Source organism: Mauremys reevesii, linkage group 9, assembly GCF_016161935.1.
Source record: "Mauremys reevesii isolate NIE-2019 linkage group 9, ASM1616193v1, whole genome shotgun sequence".
In the NCBI taxonomy this organism is placed as follows: domain Eukaryota; kingdom Metazoa; phylum Chordata; order Testudines; family Geoemydidae; genus Mauremys; species Mauremys reevesii.
In genome coordinates, this window is record NC_052631.1 from 78,190,078 (window position 1) to 78,209,080 (window position 19,003).

At 43.6% G+C, this 19,003-nt stretch overlaps 2 protein-coding genes across 6 annotated transcripts in view; one reads left to right on the forward strand and one right to left on the reverse strand.

Annotated features, from left to right (window-relative positions):
- The first annotated feature begins 749 nt into the window (after positions 1 to 749).
- TAF9B (TATA-box binding protein associated factor 9b) lies at positions 750 to 7,310 on the forward strand. 2 transcript variants are annotated; one of them, XM_039486915.1, is made up of 7 exons: positions 750 to 869; positions 1,067 to 1,148; positions 2,110 to 2,246; positions 2,328 to 2,462; positions 4,235 to 4,316; positions 5,264 to 5,377; positions 6,169 to 7,310. In XM_039486915.1, exons 1-7 carry the CDS (start codon positions 819 to 821, stop codon positions 6,330 to 6,332), a joined length of 765 nt encoding a protein of 254 aa, XP_039342849.1. In that variant the 5' UTR covers positions 750 to 818; the 3' UTR covers positions 6,333 to 7,310. The 2 variants fall into 2 exon arrangements, with proteins under 2 accessions (XP_039342849.1, XP_039342850.1); XM_039486916.1 differs by lacking the exon at positions 750 to 869 and adding an exon at positions 884 to 978.
- A 2,191-nt stretch (positions 7,311 to 9,501) lies between these two features.
- Positions 9,502 to 19,003, reverse strand: part of KIF4A (kinesin family member 4A) — a 42,299-nt gene continuing 32,797 nt past the window's right edge. For all 4 annotated transcript variants that reach the window (XM_039487462.1, XM_039487460.1, XM_039487463.1 and 1 more), the window contains 10 exons: positions 18,355 to 18,449; positions 17,723 to 17,852; positions 16,098 to 16,268; positions 15,315 to 15,422; positions 14,333 to 14,410; positions 14,128 to 14,229; positions 13,285 to 13,446; positions 11,665 to 11,784; positions 10,733 to 10,855; positions 9,502 to 10,234 (listed from right to left, as the gene is read on the reverse strand). In XM_039487462.1, coding sequence (XP_039343396.1) covers positions 10,049 to 10,234; positions 10,733 to 10,855; positions 11,665 to 11,784; positions 13,285 to 13,446; positions 14,128 to 14,229; positions 14,333 to 14,410; positions 15,315 to 15,422; positions 16,098 to 16,268; positions 17,723 to 17,852; positions 18,355 to 18,449 — 1,275 coding nt within the window. In that variant the 3' untranslated portion in view covers positions 9,502 to 10,048. The remainder of the gene's footprint in view (positions 10,235 to 10,732; positions 10,856 to 11,664; positions 11,785 to 13,284; positions 13,447 to 14,127; positions 14,230 to 14,332; positions 14,411 to 15,314; positions 15,423 to 16,097; positions 16,269 to 17,722; positions 17,853 to 18,354; positions 18,450 to 19,003) is intronic.

Here is a 19,003-nt window from a genome sequence, read left to right on the forward strand (position 1 = left end):
GGTCTGACCCAGTATGGCCATTCTTATGTCAATATATTTGCCTTTTGCATGTGTGGGAGAGAAGAATGAAGGAAAGCAGGCATTTATTTGTGATTTTATTTATTTTGCAGACCTCTGCTCAGTTTTATTTTCTCCCATAACAGGCTGTACAAGTGTCTCAGTGCTTGGTAGGAATCCTGCCTCTCCTCTAGCTCCCCCAAACTCATGTCATCCAGCACTGCCAACTCTTGTGCTTTTATCACAAATCATGTGATTGTTGATATATTTCTGAAAGCCCCAGCTCCTGGAGGCATGTGGTTAGGTGAGGATCTCAGCTTTCCTTAGAGGAAAAACTTGAATCTGTGACACAAGAGCAGGCCAAAGGCTCAGACACCATTAGGCAAATCAAATGAACCTTTCGTTTACTAATTTTAAGCACGACTTGGAGGGCCCCACTCCTTATTGTTATACACTTGGGGTCGCCAACACTAGCGACCAACCGCAGCAATACAAACGTCACGAGTCAGGCGACCGCAAACCACGAGACTGGCTTTACAACCAGCCACCAGGCTCTTTCCAAAGCCGAGCACTCGGGGCTCCCCGCCTGCGCCCTCAGCCCGTTCCGAGCGGCAGCGGGGCTGCCCGCGCTCGCGCTGCCCCTGCCTGGCGCGCCCACAGAGCCCCGGTCTCGCGGCTGCTGGCACCCACCCCCAGCGCTCCCCCGAAAGGCAGGTTCTACTGCCCCACGACGCTCCACGGCGCATGCCCAACAGGAACGTGCCGGGGGCGGTTCTTCACACGGCAGCCCCGGAAATAAGCCGGTCAGCTGACCGGAAGCTATGGAGCAAAGCAAGATGGCGTCTCCTAAGAGCGCGCCTAAGGATGCTCAGGTAGCGGGGGGCTCCCAGTGGGGGCGTCGCGGGCCGGGCTGGGTGGAGGTGCTCGGCGGCTGCTCAGGCGAAGGAGCGCGGAGAAGCTGGGGGCGCCAGCCCCAAAGCGGTGTGTGCCCAGCCCCTGGCGCCCTTGGCAGCGGGGTGTTAGCGCCGGATCTGATGGACTCACGCTGTGTTTCTCTTCCCAAACGCAGGTTATGGCCCAGATCCTGAAGGACATGGGGATCACGGAGTATGAACCCCGGGTGATCAATCAGATGTTGGAATTCGCGTACAGTAAGTTGCGCACGTGCTACCTACAGAACACACTGCGCTGCCTTCCCGGTGTGACCTCCCCTAGCCGGTACTGGGCACCTCTCTCACACAGGCTATTGCAGAAGTGGAGGAGCTTCGGAGAAAGTCAGTTAGGATGATCAAAGTCCTGGGAAAACTGGAGACCAATAAGAGGGACTGTTAGTATAGTAAACTTTGTTTCAGGGTTTAAACCAATTTCTGATTAGCAGAGATCAGGATGATCTTATGTCATTGTCTGAAGCATCTGGTTCTGGACACTTGCAGACAAAATACTGGATTAGGTGGACTGCTGGTCTGATCCAGTGTGGCAGTTTTCGTGTTCCTAATTCTCCAATGTATGGAACAGAAAAAAATAATTGGATGTTTAGAAGGTTTGTGGCGCAGTGTGTTGCTGCTGTAGAGTTTCACCTGTGGAATTTTTGGCTCCAATCTTAGCATGAGAACAAAAGTGAAAATGAGTCCATTGCCATTTATATATATATATATATATATATAAACCCACCACATTATTTGGCACAATTTCAGATGTTGCTGATGAGATGCCCTGGACTGTGGCACAAGTGGGAGTGATATTGCATGCTAGGCTTCATGTACATAAACAAATGCCTGATAGAAAAACTTGTACTGTCTTGCACAAGCCATTGCTGTTAGCTTTTCAGTAAGCACAATTGTTTAAAAAAATGTTTTGAAGGAAAAGAGGAACTGTTGGAAATAAAACTAGATGGGTATTTAAGGATTTATTTTTGTCACACTTGATAAATGTATTGTTGATTGTGATGAGACAAATTGATCTTTTGTTTCATGGAATGTGTATCAGGAAATAATATTGTTGCATAGTTTCTGGAAAACGTGTAGAGTACATGAACTTTTTACTAAATTTTTGTGAAAAGAGGTTATTTTTTAGACATGTTCAGGGGGAGATATTCCTTTTTGTTCTTCAAAGGGTATGTGACTACTATATTGGAAGATGCAAAAATTTACTCAAGTCATGCTAAGAAGTCCAGTGTTGATGCAGATGATGTGAGACTAGCAATCCAGTGTCGAACAGACCAGTCATTTACCTCTCCTCCCCCAAGAGATGTAAGTAAAGCTTATTCAGAGAATCATAATATAACAAAAGAATGTATGTATTGATAACTATTTCCCCTTTCCTCCCCCTAGTTTTTGCTAGATATTGCAAGACAAAAGAATCAGACCCCCCTGCCATTGATAAAGCCGTATTCTGGACCCAGACTGCCACCTGATAGATACTGTTTAACAGCTCCAAATTACAGACTTAAGTCCTTGCAAAAAAAGGTAAGAGTTTTATGAGCCAAATGGGATTTTTGTTTGATAATGACATTTTATTAAACATGATGCTCAAATTATTCAGTTTTTCTCAAGGTACAAACGTAGGTGCACATACTAGTAGAGATTTCTGGGTGCTAAAGTATATTGAAATTAATTCTGTTTTTAATTAATTCTGCAATTGTCTAAAATTACCTACTGCGTACAGATATTCTTTCCACCAATTACCTTTTAATAGTGTGTGTAAAAGAGGCTGTGTTTAATGGTTATCACAAAGGATTTCAGGTTAGGTGTATCCTGGTGGACCATTCAGTCAGCTCAGCTGGAATATTGGGTAAAAGGCAGAAAGTCATCTTTGTTCAGACACAGAATCTGAACAAAGCTATTCTGGATAAACAAATTGCTAAAGTGAAGACTTATCCTTTGGTTAGATTCTTTTTGCATAGGCCAAAGCAATGGCTTACTGTACTGAAAAAGCAAATCAAAATAAATTGTATTGCTTCTTATTAATGTAATAATAGTATTTGTTGGTCACATATGTGACGGGTTGGATCACAGAAACCCTCCTGGGAGCTGCCAACTGATGTGCCAAGACTACCTCTGCTCCTGTTTTCCCTGCCAGCTCAGGACTCCAGCACCCTGTCTTGCTGAGCCAGACACTCCCATCTGCTCCAACAAAGACCCAGAGTCTGAATTACTTGCCCCAAAACTACAGGTTTACCTGAAAGCAGCTCACAGAAGTGTGCTTGTCTTTGACACCCAGAAGCCCAACTCCCAATGGTGTCTAAACCCAAATAAATCCCCTGTGTAGAATCCAGTCACAAAATGGAGATTCGGAATCACATGGGCAAGTCACATGCCCATGCATGACTCAGGACTTGCAGGTAGCAGCCATTAGCCACATGCTACCTTGAACGTCCTCAGGTAAACTTCTTATGTGGAGTCTTCCAAGCTCTTTTGTCTGTTAAGTGCTTCCAGATTGAGCACTTAACTTGCACATTCGTGTCCCAAGAAGTGACCAAATGTCCTACGAAGGCTACTTAAAAATCAAGTATACAGCCAATGTTCACAACATTTGTAACTTTGAATACAAAAATGATACATGCATGCAAATAGGATTAATGCATTCAGTAGATCATAACCTTTGAGATCTGTTACATGGCATATGTACCATAAAACACATTCTAAGCATATTTCCATAAAGCCTTATAGGAGGTACCGTCACAACGTATACAGTGAATAGTACAATAATTTTCAGTATTACTCAAAACTAGCAATGCAGTTTCGGTATAAATGATTGGTTAGTAGTTTTAACTACAATATTAAAATTGGTTAGTGCTACCACAATATTAAAACACGGCTATAAATGTAGCAACACTTCCCTTGTAAACACTACCCGAGTAACAAATTTCATCCTGAGACAAAACAAAGTTTTAGATGGCCTTAGTCTGTAAGTGGTGTGTTTAAAATTAAATATTTAATGTAATTTATTTTACACTTGTATAACTCAAACAGCTTAAGTTTTTAAAAGATAGTTTTTGAACTTTTGTGCATTTCTACTGGGATGTAGCTCACAGTGTGAGGAGTTTGAGAACCTCTGTCCCAGTGGGTAAATTCTGTGACATAAGTGTTGCATTGCAATAGGCTGTGCATGATCACATGTTCATATTTTGTTACTCTTCCATGTTGCAGAGCGTTCATATGCTATCATAGACATAATCAATGATTCTTAACACTGAAATGGTGATTCTAGTCTGAATGCATATATTCTGTCTCTACAGGTCTCTTCCTCTGCGGGAAGAATAACAGTACCCCGACTAAGTGTTGGTGCTGTAAGTAGTAGACCTAGCACGCCTACGTTAGGTAAGAGAGAGAGCTCAGTTATGGTTTGCCATATTGACCTTGCTTAGAAAAAACTTTAAATCTATGGAGCAGTTCTGAATTTTGAAAAATATTCTTACGTGTTTAAAAACCTTCTTGGAGTATGTTTTAAGGAACAGTAGATAACATCCAACTCACCATTTCAATGAACTTTGATATCCTAACAACCTAATGGGTTTTTAGAAAAGTGTAATGGAAGTTAAATGAAAATAAGTTTCTCTGTAAATTACCAAAGCTAGACCATTTGTATTTAGTATCTAGGATGATACCATTCTTGTCTTTCTGACCTGTTCTATAAAATGGAAACTGTAGCACTTTTTCAGGAGAGAAAAATGAACTAGTTGAATGACTTTTTTTAAAACACAAACTGCATTCTGAGGAGGGCTTACACCCTGAACTATATAGATTGAAACATTTTTACTGACTGAGCTATTTTGAACCAGATATATACATGTAACTGTGCATGTCTACCTCTGTGAGTGCCTGTGCTTGTTGCCACCTGAGAGTTTCACTGTTAGTGTTCATACTCAAATGTATGCATGCTGCTGCACACAGCTTTCTCTGCATATCTGGCCATCATTAGGATCTAGATCAAACCTAGCCATGAAATATCAATGTATATTGATATACCTCTACCTTGATATAACGCTGTCCTTGGGAGCCAAAAAATCTTACCGCGTTATAGGTGAAACCGTGTTATATTGAACTTGCTTTGATCCACCGGAGTGCGCAGCCCTGCCCCCGAGAGCACTGCTTTACCACGTTATATCCAAATTCGTGTTAGATCGGGTGGCATTATATCGAGATAGCGGTGTATCTCTTTTCTATATGAAAGTAGCAAGTTCAGTCTTTGAAGACATTTTATGTAATATAAAGAGTTGTATATTTACCTGCACTGAGTCCTCAAATGAAATCATTGTGTATTTCAGGAACTCCTTCAGCACAAACAGTAGCTGTTTCAACAAAAGTTGGCACTCCGGTATCGCTGACAGGTCAAAGGTTTACTGTACAAATCCCATCCTCTCAGACAACAGTCAAATCAGGTATAACATAAGATGTCTTGAGACCTACACCACTTCTTCTTCTTATAAAACCACATATATTGGTTATTTTGGTTTACTTTTATTGAGGAGCAAGAGATCTGCATGGTGGATCTAGAGGTTCTAACCCTATTAATGACCCTGTGGTTAATGTGATGCCACAGGATGGAATTTTTTTCTTCCATTTGCTCTTTTAAAAACCTGGGGGGAGGGAGGGGGAGAGAGAGACACACACCCACCCACCCACTCAGAAGGCATTAAGCTTGCCTTTTCAACTTTATTTTGGTCCTCAATTCTTTAGTCTTAATATAACCAGTACAAATGTATCAAAGCCATTGTTAGTTTTACTTGGCTATTGAAATAATTCACTTTCTGCTACTAAACAATTACAAATTCTCTTAATTATCTCTTTATCAGTAAAATCATCATAGATCCTACTTCAACAAACATAAACAGCAAAAATGCCCTTTAAGGACTAAGCCTATTTAAAAACAAGCAACCAGAGTACTAATACTAACAAAACCTGAAGGAAACAATATAGCAAATTTTCATTTAAGCTTTGCAACAAATCCACAATTATGTGATGGAAACTTTATTGAACATTAATGAAAATAAACAGGAATATTAGCATGCAGCACAACTTTCTACTTTGGGGTATTACATGTTTTATAATTGGAAACTATATTTTTATTAGCTTGAAACACTAAATGCTCTTTCTGAACAGGACCTGAAGTTGTATACTTGTGTGGTGATGCTGGCAGCTAATAAACTTTTTCTTTTCCTTTTAAATGCAGCAACGCCTACTACACCTACAGTTCAGAATGTTCTGATTAATCCTTCATTAATTGGATCAAAAAACATTCTGATTACTACAAATATGATATCACAGAATGCAGCCACTGAGGCAAATCCATTGAAAAGGAAGCATGAAGATGATGACGATTATGATAATTTATAAAGGGATACAGTCCAGTCTCCATACTTTTTCAGAGGTGTGATTCATATTGAGTCTGATGCCGAGTTGGAACTTGCCAAAATGTTGTTCACAAATTGTGGACAGAAAATGTGTAAATATTCAGAGTTAATGGAATCAGGAGAAGAATGATATTGCTAGAACGATGCTGCAATAAAAGCTGTTTTTTAACCTTGTCTGTGATTCAAAATCTCTTTTGGTGCTTGCTCACCATGATGTTCATTATTATTCAGGGTTTCTGTCTTGTACCATAGTTATGTACGTCGTTCCCTCTCCTCTTGACTGTCTCTCGTGTAATTCAAATAGAAATGCTTGAAGGTTTGACGAGTTCAATTTCTGCCAGATGCTTTTCTTACTATACTGTTTAAGAGAATTTTAAAAAAGGATTCAGAGGTAGGTGTAGAATTTGAAAGGACCATTTTTTTAAACTAGGTTTGAAGTTGGTGTCAATTTTTAAATAACCGGGAAAAAGTGTTGGTTTAGTTCTTAAGAACATTCTTTTTCTGCTCCTGAACTGCTACTCCTAATCTGTCTCTTCAGATGAAGTGTTTTCATGCCACCCCAAATCTGGAACACCATAATTTACCTTGTTGCATATTGTTTTTAATATATCCTCCCATTCAACTGCAGCTGCCTATTAAGCTTGTCTGCAGTGATCCCTAGCTTGAGTTGCTACAAAGAGTTTAGAACATCATGGATGGTGGAGGAGGGAAGTACATAATGGCAGTGGCTTTGATTTTTAACTACCTACTTTGTGCTGTTCACAGGATCCTAATGTACCTAGGGATAAGAGACAGACTAACAAATTTAGCCTCTGTTAAAACAGATGAGCAAATAGTTTTATTAAGTGTCAATCAGTATTAACTTTCTTTGAAAAATATTCACTGTAGCCATTGAAAAACTGTTGGATTGTACTATTTTATGCAAAGAGGAGGTAGTATTTCAGATAAATGAACCCCTTTTTCCTGGAATATGGTCCAACCTTTGTTACTGTGCAACTGCTTACTCTTAAGCTATGTGCAGGGGTGTAGCTGTATTGGGTCTCAGGATAACTGAGCTCTTTTGTCTCATCAGCAGAAGTTGGTCATGTACCTTGTTACTCTTAAGCTAAAGTTAGTAGAGTAGATTTGTTTAAAGACAGTGAATGTGCAACTTGTACTGTTTGATTACTACTGGAAGTGGTGAGAATTAATATAGCAATACTGTGGTAGGACATATGACAATCATTGGACAGAGCCCTCTAGCTAAAGGTGACTAAGCCCTGTTTTCAAACTGGCTAAACATTTGGGCTTTTACAAAATAGATTTCTGGTAGCTTCATTATTAAAATGATCATTGCTTGCAGGGTCGTATTTTCTTTCAAGCCATCTCTTGTGAGAGCTGAAATAGCTGACATCTTGTCAGTTGTCTGAAATGGGCCATCTTGATTATCACAAGTTTTTTTTCCCCTCCTGCTGACAATAGTTCATCTTAATTAATTAGCCTCTTAGAGTTGGTGGCAACTTCCACCTTTTCATGAACTCTGTGTGTGTGTATATATATATATATATTCTTACTGTATGATCTATTCTATGCATCTGATGAAGCGAGCTGTTGCCCATGAAAGCTTATGCTCAAATAAATTTGTTAGTCTCGAAGGTGCTACAAGTACTCCTGGTTCTTTTTGCGGATACAGACTAACACAGCTGCTACCCTGAAACCTATATAAAGAAACTTATCCTGCATCTTCAGTTTTGTATTTTTTGGCTGATACTCAATGGGAGGGATGTTTTTCCTAGTATACTGTCTAGTTTGGTGCAAGGCACACCATATGAAGTGGAGAGTCTCAGCATTGGAGCAATTAGATGCACAAGTTAGCTATTAACAGTGCTCGTGCAAGAAGCCACTTTGACCACTTTCAGTAGCATAGCTGCAGCATGCAGCACTGGGAAATGCTGGAAGATCATTCAAATTGCTTTAGTTAATGTTATGTCAGATCCTGACCCTGTTGCAGCAATAACTACCTAGCATTCCACAAGTCAGTGCTGTAAGCTAATCACCCCTAGAAAGTAGCTTCTAGATTGCAGTTTTAGTAACTGTAGTCAGCCAAAAAGTCACATACCAATCTAAGGAGTGTTCCAAAGTGGAAGAAGAGTAGGGCTGAAGTGTCAAGGTTTTCCCCACTCAAGGAAGACCCTGAGCATTTCAAAATGTACGAAGATGTGACTGGCAATTTGCGCAGATACCAAGGGAAAGAATTCTGTTAGTAACTCGTAGCCCATCTCCAGCAGTTGGAGATGTTTTGCTACTGTCTGTCACTGATGGTCACATGCCACATAGGCAGTCCCCCCTCCATAAAAACAAAAAACCACCCAAGAACAACTTACAAGCTCAGGCTTGTAGCCAGTTTTTTTTTTTTTTTGGCTCACTGCTGCCCTTGGAAAGCTGTTCCAGAACTTCACTTCTCATGTTTGTTCAGAGAAGTCAAATTACCATAGCAGAACTACTAAGTACCTGCAGAAGAGGGGTTTTAGCTCATGAAGTTAACAGCCATCCATTCTTTTACAACTGTATGCATTTGAGGTATATTCTCCCTAAAGGATAACTGCTTATTTGAGTCACAGTCATCCTCTGGCAAAGGAGCCATCTGTACATTAGATTAGCTAGAGCATGCTGCACTGCTTCAGCCTCAGCAGGCCCTGTAGTTTAGTTCCTGGCATGGACAATGTAAGAACCCAAGGTGCTGTAGTAAAACAGGAGCAAGTACAGCTGGCAGTACTTTTTCCTTGTAGGTTAAGAGGAATAGAGTTAGACAATGCCATTTGTGTTCCCTGTTCTTTCAAAGTGTAGCTATTGAACAATACTATTAGCTATTGAGCCCTGTACTTGGTTGGAGCAGTTGCTGGAAGTTTTACTAACTACATCCATTGGAGTACAATTGGGCATGTAGTCAGAGAAGAACTTTGATAGTTGCAGTTATCCCACTGACATGATCAAACTCCATTGCCTAGTCAGATCAGCTTGGGTTAGGAAGTTACTGAGGCTCTGTAGAACAGGTGCTGTTAGAATCGCTCAGGAGATAATGCACTGAGAGCTTATACATTTTCATACTTCTTTATTAAAGCTACAAAAATTAAAATAGGTTAAAATTACTAATATTCACAAAACACAAGGGCTAGTGAGAGTCATTTTATTAATGAGGCACCAGTGGCCTAGAGGGAGCACACCCACTGACAAGTTTGTTGTGCTAGCTAGTTTTAAGACTACAAACAGTGCCTCACTGAGATAAAAGCACCATGAGGGCTCACATGGAAACTTGGGCAGAAATTCCTTTTTCTGCATTTGAAGAAAGGGCCAGTGACCAGTGCAATTCAAAATGATCTTCTAAGAACACTGCAGGTAAAACTGTTCACAGTTCAGGATGCAACTGGAATGCGTGGGTTAGATAAGTCTACTCTGCTCATTTAATATTCCAAAGAGAAAGTAGCACTTCCCTCCATTGTTCTGGTACAGCGAACATCTGCTCAGGCAGATCTAGACAAACAACCCAGGGAGAGCTGCTATGCCTTGACACCCATATCATAGCCAGCACCTGAGACTTGTTTCTTCTGAAGTTTTATTTTGTAGCAATAGATCCTGTTAATCATGTAAGAGTTAATGTTTGAGGTGGAAAAGGAAGTGCAACATGGTAACATTAAAAGTCACAGGTAGTCTCTTTTGCCCTCAGTTGTCCTCCTCTTTGATGGGGGTACAGCCAGAGAAAAAGCTGGTGCTACTACTCAACATTCGCTTCTTCTTCTTCACTAGTGGCAGTTGGTTCTCCTGGGACTCTACATCTCCATTGATTAAGAGTGCAGCTGTGTTGGCCTTCTTGACAAACACATCTTGCTCAGTGATCTCTTTCAGGACCTGGTAAGAAAATGAGGCTATTAGCTTGAGTTGCCAGAGCACTCAAAGAAACCAGGCAATCCTCCCCGAGACTTGAAGACATCCACAATTGCCAGCTGCCTTTCCCCAGTCACTAATGGTAATCCACAGAAGCTACTCTATTTTCTTTACTTTACATATCAAAACCCTAAAGAGATTTATAAAATGGAGCAGAAAGAGAAAAGTTGGATGGGAGGGAGCCGAATCCAGTGTACCTAGTTGGCATACGGACACTGGGAATCAGTTAGGGTGAGGTTGAGCCAGGTAAAGGGCCAACATGTCAATGGCTTATTTGAGAGCAAAAAAGGTCTAGTTCTCCCAGGTTGCTCAGAAGGTTAGGGATAAGCAAGAGGCAGAGGCAGTGAAATTGTCTCCGTGAATTTTCTCCTGATTTAGTGCCCACTGCTAGCCAGGAACAAGATACGGCAGCCAGTGGCTGGAAATCAATTCCACCCAGGCTCCCCCATTTCTGATTTGTACCTTCTTGGTTGGAGTGATACATATTGGTTCAAAGAAGGTCTCCCCAGCAGTCACTTCAGTAGGATCTTCCAGTTTGAAGGATCCTTCAGAATCTCTTGTTTGGTCCTCACTCACAGGACCATCCTGAGGGACAGACAAGCACATTAGCCTAGTCCAATGCTGCCCCATCAATAAATCTTATTTAGGAAATAGACTTATGGATCCTAGTATTTTACTTCCCCTTGCTGTGAACAGCAACTCTAGAGAAAGTGGCATGGGCACTAGAAGGCACATGTTATCGCCTTGAAGAACCAGTTGCCTTATAAGGGATCAAAAAAATCAGCTAATTTTGCTTTCTAGGTTACGGGGGGGGAGAGGAGGAGGAGGAGGTTTGGAGCAGAAGCCTCCCAGTACCAGACTGCTAGTTAAATGCAAAAGGCAGATAGGGCTACTGTTTGGAATTTCAAATGTCCAGGATGGTTTGTGAGGTCGCTAAAACCAGTAAGTTCCTCGTTGGATGTTTTTAAAAAGCTGTAAATAAATGAAGTGGAGTAAGTTTTTTGTACAGTTTGGACCAGAGGCACAAGTTCATATCTGCTACCAAGCAGAAGGGACTACCATTACCTATCCTCTGAGAAACATCTTCCAGGTTGCAGCAAGTTAACCCAAAAGACTGGAGACCAGTAGGAAGACTCCCACATTCATATACTTTAATCCTGCAGGATGGCAAAGCAGGTGGAGCTACTAACATGGCAAGATACACCAGGTGGATTATACTCAGTGACATTTACAATTGTTTCCAATATAGGGATAGACCTTACGTTGCCAAGTTGTGTGCGTAGGCACCACTAGCTTGTGGATGCCCTTTCTGAATTAGATTATATGGAAGTTATCGGGTAGCTGTTGGGTGCATCCAGCACCAAGGTCCAAGTGCCAAATGCAGTAGTACTCACCAGCAGGCCAGAATCACGGTTTCTACATTTTGTTGCATCACAGTTACAGCCTGCGGTACAGCCTAGCTTCTGCTTCCTGCAGCCACACTGCCTGTTTCCACATCGGCCCCGGCAGGAACACTTAAGAGAAGAGAGCTCAAGGTAATAACAGTTCCACTGCTGCAGGGCTGTCTCTAGATAGCCACAGCAGTCAGAGGATCTTTACCAGTGCTAGTACTGGACACCAAATTGCATAAGTTACCATGACCCTCACCTCATGCCACTCTATCCCCAGAAAAGAGATGCAAGTGATCATGTGACCCACTGAGCCATCTCCCGGGGTAGATGTTCATTCTGAATAGGAGTGTTTCAGCACCATCACAATAACTTTCATCACCTCACCAGGCCAAATTCAAGCTTGAGACCTCTCCATGTCCCCATTACACATGCCAGCCTCACTCACAGGTCTAAGTGCATGAAACTAGAGTTTCTCCCAGATAAAGCTAATGCACATCCCAGTTCAGAAGTAAAAGGGCTACATTGGTTTTGTGGCACAGTTTTATATTCCAAGTGTGAAGTATCATCAGCCACTCTCACCCCTGGAGGTTCTGAAAGTGCCAAGTTTTTAAATGAGGTTTGAGCACAGCAGTTCAGAATTACAAACTCCCTTTGATGCCAAGCAGCAGTTTCAATGCAGATGGCCCCCACCCTTCAGATCAGTTGAGGAGCCTGACACATCTGCAAGCTACATGCAGAGTATAGATTTTACACAAGTGTATCTGTCAAAAAGAGAAGAGTTGAGGGAGAAGGCAGTCAACCTTCATAGGGGATCAGAGCTCTGGCTTTGGGGAAATTGAAGCTTAGAATGGCCCACTAGTTCTTACTGACTTAAGTGTTCAGCACATGCAAGCTCGGTCCACACTGCTTCTCCCTCAAAAATCTTAGTGGAGAGCAAGAGCCTGAACAAGGTATCACTACGGGAACCAGGAAGGAAGGGGAAGTTCCCACAAAGTTTAACGCATCTCTCTACCTCCCAAATGCTATTCTTTAATTGTATGCATGTGCTTCATTTGGTACCCATCACTGCTTGTGGAGAAAGCTGCATGGTACCAGTGTCATCAATATTTTTGCCTCTATCATCTCCCACTCTACCTCACTCATCTTCTTTTCTGCCCCCCTTTCCCAATCTACATGTAGTGCTTAGTGTTCCACACCCATCTTCTCCCCGCAGCTTCTTTGGCATCACACCATAGCTGGGACTGTCTGCAGAGGGACTTTGCAATCCTAGCCAGCTTCTTTCTGGAACAGCCACATGCACAAGCATAGCAGTTCAGAGAGTTACAAACTCCTTTGATGCGCAAGATGTACAGCTGCCCTGGAGCACTTGCTATTTTTGCTATCTAAAAAGTGTTCAAGTGGGTGGCAGACAAACCATCCATCCAAAGTACTACTGGCCACAACTAAATGCCCTCTGGTGCTGCTGGAGTGAGTGGCTTTTGCTTCAGAATGCCAGTGCAAACCCCACAGTTCAGCTGCGTTTCATTCTGCATGTGCCAAGCAGCATCATGACACATGTAAGTGGTCCCCTCAATCAGAGCTAGTAACCCAAGCCGGAGGCAGAGAAAGGTAACTGGATCATACCCCTGATAGGCTTTTCTTGGATCCTTTGGCTGCTTTTATCGGCACCCACTCTGCATCATCCATCTCCCCTCCAGACTCCTCAGATTCAGAGAACAGCTCTTGCACATCCATTTCTGGTGTCTGTGCACGGGGTTTTGCAGTTGTCTGACGGCGAATCTTTGGCTACAGATGAAAATTAGATGGTTTGAGGTCTCAAACGTGTCAGAATTTGAACTACTCCAGAGTCCCAGCAACATATCACACCCAGCTTACTTGAACAGCTAAGAGAATTGCAGGACCAGGGAGGTGCCAAGTCATCAGGTTGGCAGGGATTCTTAACAGTTCAAAGCAGCAGCTGGTTTAGCTTATTATCTTTAATGGTGCACTGCCCCATGCTACGCAGCTATAAAAAAGTGATCCTAAATCACCACATGATTCCTTCCAATAGCTAGTGGTTAGCATATTGGCAGGCCATAGACTATACTTGATTTCTGGTTTCTTGCTCCCTGGCTCAGCAAACGCTGGCAGTGCTGCAGAGGAAACAGCCTGCTTATGAGGGTGGGGACAAGGTAAACTGTATCAACATACAAGGTGTGCCAGCTTCCTTTAGACAGAAGAGGAGCAACAGTGCCAACCGGTTACAAAAGGATTCTAGTTCTTTTCTAAAGAGGAGGATAGGGAGAATCCTTGGGGCCTGCCTAGGGCAGATGATGCATCTACCCCAGTCTTCAGAACAAATAAGCTTAATAAAGCAACTCAGGTGTAAGAAGGAAGTTCGAAAGATTTGTTAGTCAGTATCTTTATCCATACAGAGCCTGATCATCCACAGAGAAGTGTGGCAATTAGCACATGGCAGTTGTTTACCTTGGGTGGAATATAATCAAAGGGAGAATCTGGGGACTGAGTCGGCATTTGCTGAATGTGTCGGAGCTTCTGTCCGCTGGCAATTTGGTGGAGTATTAACTTCTGTTAGAAAAGAAGATGAATTTCATTGCATCATAAGTAGCCAAACCTAACAAATCGTGCCACCAATAAGCTGCCAGATGGCTATGCACACACCTTTCCCTACCTGTTTGAGGGACTCATTCTCCTGGAGAAGCTCTTGGTTCTTCTCACAAAGTTCCCTCATTTTCTCAAGTTCTTCATCCTGTTCACAAGAAAGGATGAAATCTGTAGGGTTATTTAGGGTCGGAGAGGTAGAAACTGCTTCCAAACTTCTAGCAGATTGTTTAAGTCAGGAGGAGGTCTTGCTCAATGCCTAGGAGTGCTCTGCGTCTCCACATCCACAGAGGTGGCCTCTTCACCATTCTCCAACAGGAGACTGGGCCTTCAGTTTTGAGATCAGGAAGAATACAAGCCTCACCGTCAATTAACTTCCTCTATCCTACCAAACAGGCCAACAGTTCCCTCTTCTCATGTTACGGTCTCCCAACTTTTAACACCTTCCCTACCCTTCAGGGACAATCTCTGAGCTAGGCTCGGAAAGCTCTGCTTCAGTAGCTCGGCCAGCTCTCTTCTTCCCTAGCAATTTGCTATACTAAACTCTAGTAGCTTTGAGGGAGAGGATAGTGTATTCCGCTGCTGTTTGCTACTGTAGGGCCCACCCTGGAGCTGGTGCTTTCAACATTCCCACTGTGGGATCCCCCCAAAAGGCCCTTCATCACTGAAGGCTGCACTCAGCACGGAGCTAACACTATTCCTTTGGTTGGCCTGAGCATGCAGAAAAGCAGCTGATGTTGGGCTTGTGGAAACTGGTCTTTGAGGCAAGTCTGTTGTCACTTTGTCTTTGGAAGGAGCATTTATGAACAAAGACTAGAGGCCTAATATTCCAGCCATCTACAGCAACTACTCCAAGAAGTCTAATCTACAAATGGAGAGCAGCATGAATAATTTCCATTGTTACTCAGCCACTCTGAAGCCAATGGCAAGGAGCTGGCATTGCTACAGCAGGGGCAATGGGGTGACACCCACATATAAAATGCTCCTGCACCAGGGGACCCCTCCATGAAGAGGGAACCTGCCACAGCTGAGTCCACCTCCAGCCAATCTACCTGGAACTTGAGCCGCTCAAGTAGCTGTTGCTCGTGCTCGGTTAGGGAGTCCTCCAGCTTCTTCTCTGCTGCTTCTTTCTGCTGCAGTTGGCTAAGCAGGTACAGAACCTACAGGCAAATTAACACAGCATAGATGAAAAGGATGCAGACAGTGACAAAACATGCTTTTAAGGGATAAACCCCTAAAGGCATGCCTGGCAGTCTTAACATTCTCAGTAGAGCTGGAGGTTTGGGGGCAGGTGAAGAGATGGTGTGGTGGGCAATCTCTAGTAGGCAGACAGGTTAGAGAGACAAGTAAGCTAGTTCTTTGCCATCCACAGCATGAGAGTAGTCTGGACCCACCTGAAAACAACACCTTGTGTTCAGATGCAGCAAGTTTGTGCCTTTGAATGGAACTGAATAAAATGGTTCTGTTTTTACTTCAGCAAGATCATTTAGCATCATTAAAACTTTAGAAATGGAAATCAGAAGACAGATGAGGGAGACTTCCTAGGGGGTAATTATATCAGGTCTCCAGCCAGAGGCCAATAAAGCTTCATGAAAATAGGTTTGGGTTTGTTTTGGGATTTTTGTGTTTTTTTTAAGAGACAGGTTGCAAACTGATTTTAATTTAACCCTTTTTCTCTTAAGGAAAGAGGCACTTGGATCTAGGATCATGCCCTTAACTCTTCTTCATGGGCAGACCTTTAGGAACCTTTTTGCAGAGCAGCTCCAAGGCTTATGTTTAACCCCAAGGAAGCCATGCAGTGTTAATCATGGTACTCCTTCACCCCTGGGTTTTACCTTTTCCTGATGTTGCTGCTCCTGCATCACCAACTGACTTTGGAGCTCAGCCTCTATATCTGCCACCTGGTTTCGCTCTTCAAGCAACATTTTCTGCAAGTCTGCGCAGTTAGCTTTGCTCTGTTCCAGGCTGCTGTGAAGTTTGCTTTCCTCCACTTTGGAGGAAACCAGCTGAAAGACATCAGTAAGGAGACCATTGAGGAAAATGGGTGCCACTCTCCACAGCCTATGAGTGGGACTGGACATTAGCAACAAGGGTCCTGGAGTCAAATTTAAATCCATCATCAAGTACCCCTTCACACACACACTTTACTACGGAAACAGACAGAATAGGCAGCACTGACAAGTTACTAGAATGACTCCATCATTGTTTATTACCTTTGTTTCTGCATTTTGGCATGCCATGGTCTCCCTGGTCTTCAGATCTCTCTTGATCCCACTTACCTCATTTGTCTCCAGTCTTCTTGGACTTGACATCTACTTCTCCTGCCTTGGAGTTTTTAACTCTCTCCTTGATCCTCTACAAGTCTGGTTTCCTCCTCCTCCACTCCATTTATGCTTCCTTTATGAGTGGCCTCTTCTGTTACCCCTCAAAGTTACCCACCACATAGAAAGACAATGACTCCTTGCCTGACCTTTACAGATTGCTTTTCATTGCTGACTACTCCTTCAGGGACTCTTTCTGCTGTTTTCCCCTCCTCCCTTGCACTCAGAGTACCCCCAGAGATTTGTCCTCTGCCCTCTCTGCCCCTAGACAAACTCATCTGCTCACAAAGATCTGATTAGTGTCTCCAGGCCAGTGCCTCCAAGATTTACGTGTGTGTGCGCACGCGCGCACCTACCTTTCCTCCTGGGTGTTTCGATGCCAATTTAAAGCCATCTTGTCAGAGACTGAACAAGTTCTTCCCCACCTCCCAACCGTAGACATTGCTAATAAATTCCTGTTTCTCCACAATCCATCCTTCCAGTTTCTGGAAGTCCCAATCAGCCGTTGATCGTATCATACCTTTACTAATCCAACTTGCTCCTTTCTGGCTTTCTTTACACACTTCATCCCTCACTCTTAACCTTCCAAAACTCTGCAGCAGAAAGTTACATGGCTCACTTGTAGCTATGACCATGGTCAGCTCTTCCCTGAACACCATCATGGGCTCCCCCATACCTCCTGTGTCAGATTCAAGTTCTTACTTTTCAAGGATGGCATCTCCCTGCCAAGCTATTTGTCAAGGATGCATTCTGTGCGTCTTCCTGCCCCTGCCCCCCACACTTGCCTCCATGCTACTCCCCAGGCCAGGAATCTTATTCTGACCCGATCCAGCATGCCTCGTCCCTCTCTTTCGGCTGCCCAAACAACCCACTTCAAGGAGACCAACTATTGTTAAAACAACCATCTATGTAACCTTCAAAATGAATGCACTATTCACCCAATCAGCTACATGATCTTTTTATGACCCTGGTCATAACCCCTTCCCCTGTCATGTATCACCACATTTGTTACTCCCTTCTATTCTTGTCTAACCTGAGATTATGAGCTCTTTGAGGCAAATATGTTTATGGTTATAGCTAATAAATACAGTGCAGCAATCCTAAGCAGATAGGTGTGCCACAATGCAGAAAGAATGTACCTCTCCAATCAGGTATTTCAGGGCACACTTTGCCTCTAGAATAGTTGCAATAGTTTCCCAGCGTTGCTTCACCCGGTCTCCATTGTCGGCATCCAATAGCTTCTGCTGCAGATCTGCTATCTGGGCACTCCTTTGGGAAAAACAAACACACACGTATTTGAGTTCAGGGAAAAGAATTTGGAGTAGTTCTTGGATAACACTAATGTCATATTCCCAAAACATTACACTACGGAAAGCAGCGTCAGTAAGTTGATTGTTTGCACGGTGGTGGGGTCTGCTGCAAAGCTGCACTGGTGGCTCAGCTGCAAATTCATTCTCCTGAATCTGTACCAAGCCACTGCTTCAGCATCATGCAAGTAGGTGCTGTGCTACCATCTTTCAGATAAGCAAAATGGACACACCTCTCTCTTGCATAAATAGTGTTCATAGCCCCAGTATCTTGGAAATTCTCACTTGATAGCTATACTCTCTCTGAAACTACACAGAACAAGTCAGCTGTATTTGCTATTCTTCACTTCTCCCAGGTCTCACAGAATGGCTGCAATGGTGAAAGCGTAGGGTACCTTGGGATGATGGCGCTATAGAAATGAGAGCTAATTCTGCCTGTTAGAAGCTTCATGACATTCTCTTACCTGAGCTCCATCTCTGTTTCCAGGCTTTCTATCTGCTTTGTGATAGAATGGTCCATTTCTGAAGCCTGCACGTCTGCGATCGAGTATGTACGTCTCTGAAGAGAATGCAGCAAGACACAATATGAAATAATTTGAGGTTGGGGAGGCAGGAGGGGAGTGAGAACAACCTAGTGCTTGAGCAGGGGTGGGCAAACTACGGCCCCACAGGCCACGTCCAGACCATCGGAACTTTTAATTTGGCCCTCAAGCTCCTGCCGGGGAGCAGGGGTCGGGGGCTTTCTGCACGGCTCCTAGAAATAGCAGCATGTCCCCCCTCTGGCTCCTACATGTAGGAGCAGCCACAGGGCTCCAAGCGCCACCCCCCTGCAACTCCCATTGGCCGGGAACTGCAGCCAATGGGAGCTGCAGAGGCAGTGCCTGCATAGGAGCGGCGGGGGGGGGGGAGGGGTGGATGCCACTGCTTCCCGGAGCTGCGGGAGAGGCACCAGACGTGCCTCCGTGTAGGAGACAGAGGGGGGACATGCTGCTGCTTCAGGTAAGCGCCGTGCAGAGCCTGCACCCCGAGCCTCTTCCCAACCCCTGCCCCAGCCTTGATCCCCCTCCCACCCTCTAAACCCCTTGGTCTCAGCACAGAGCACCCTCCTGCACC

Coding starts and splice junctions, on each gene's coding strand:
- TAF9B (XM_039486915.1), top strand. CDS start 819: ATGGAGCAAAGCAAGATGGCGTCTCCTAAGAGCGCGCCTAAGGATGCT. Junction 2,247..2,327: donor CCTCTCCTCCCCCAAGAGAT/GTAAGTAAAGCT, acceptor TCCTCCCCCTAG/TTTTTGCTAGATATTGCAAG. Junction 2,463..4,234: donor TTAAGTCCTTGCAAAAAAAG/GTAAGAGTTTTA, acceptor CTGTCTCTACAG/GTCTCTTCCTCTGCGGGAAG.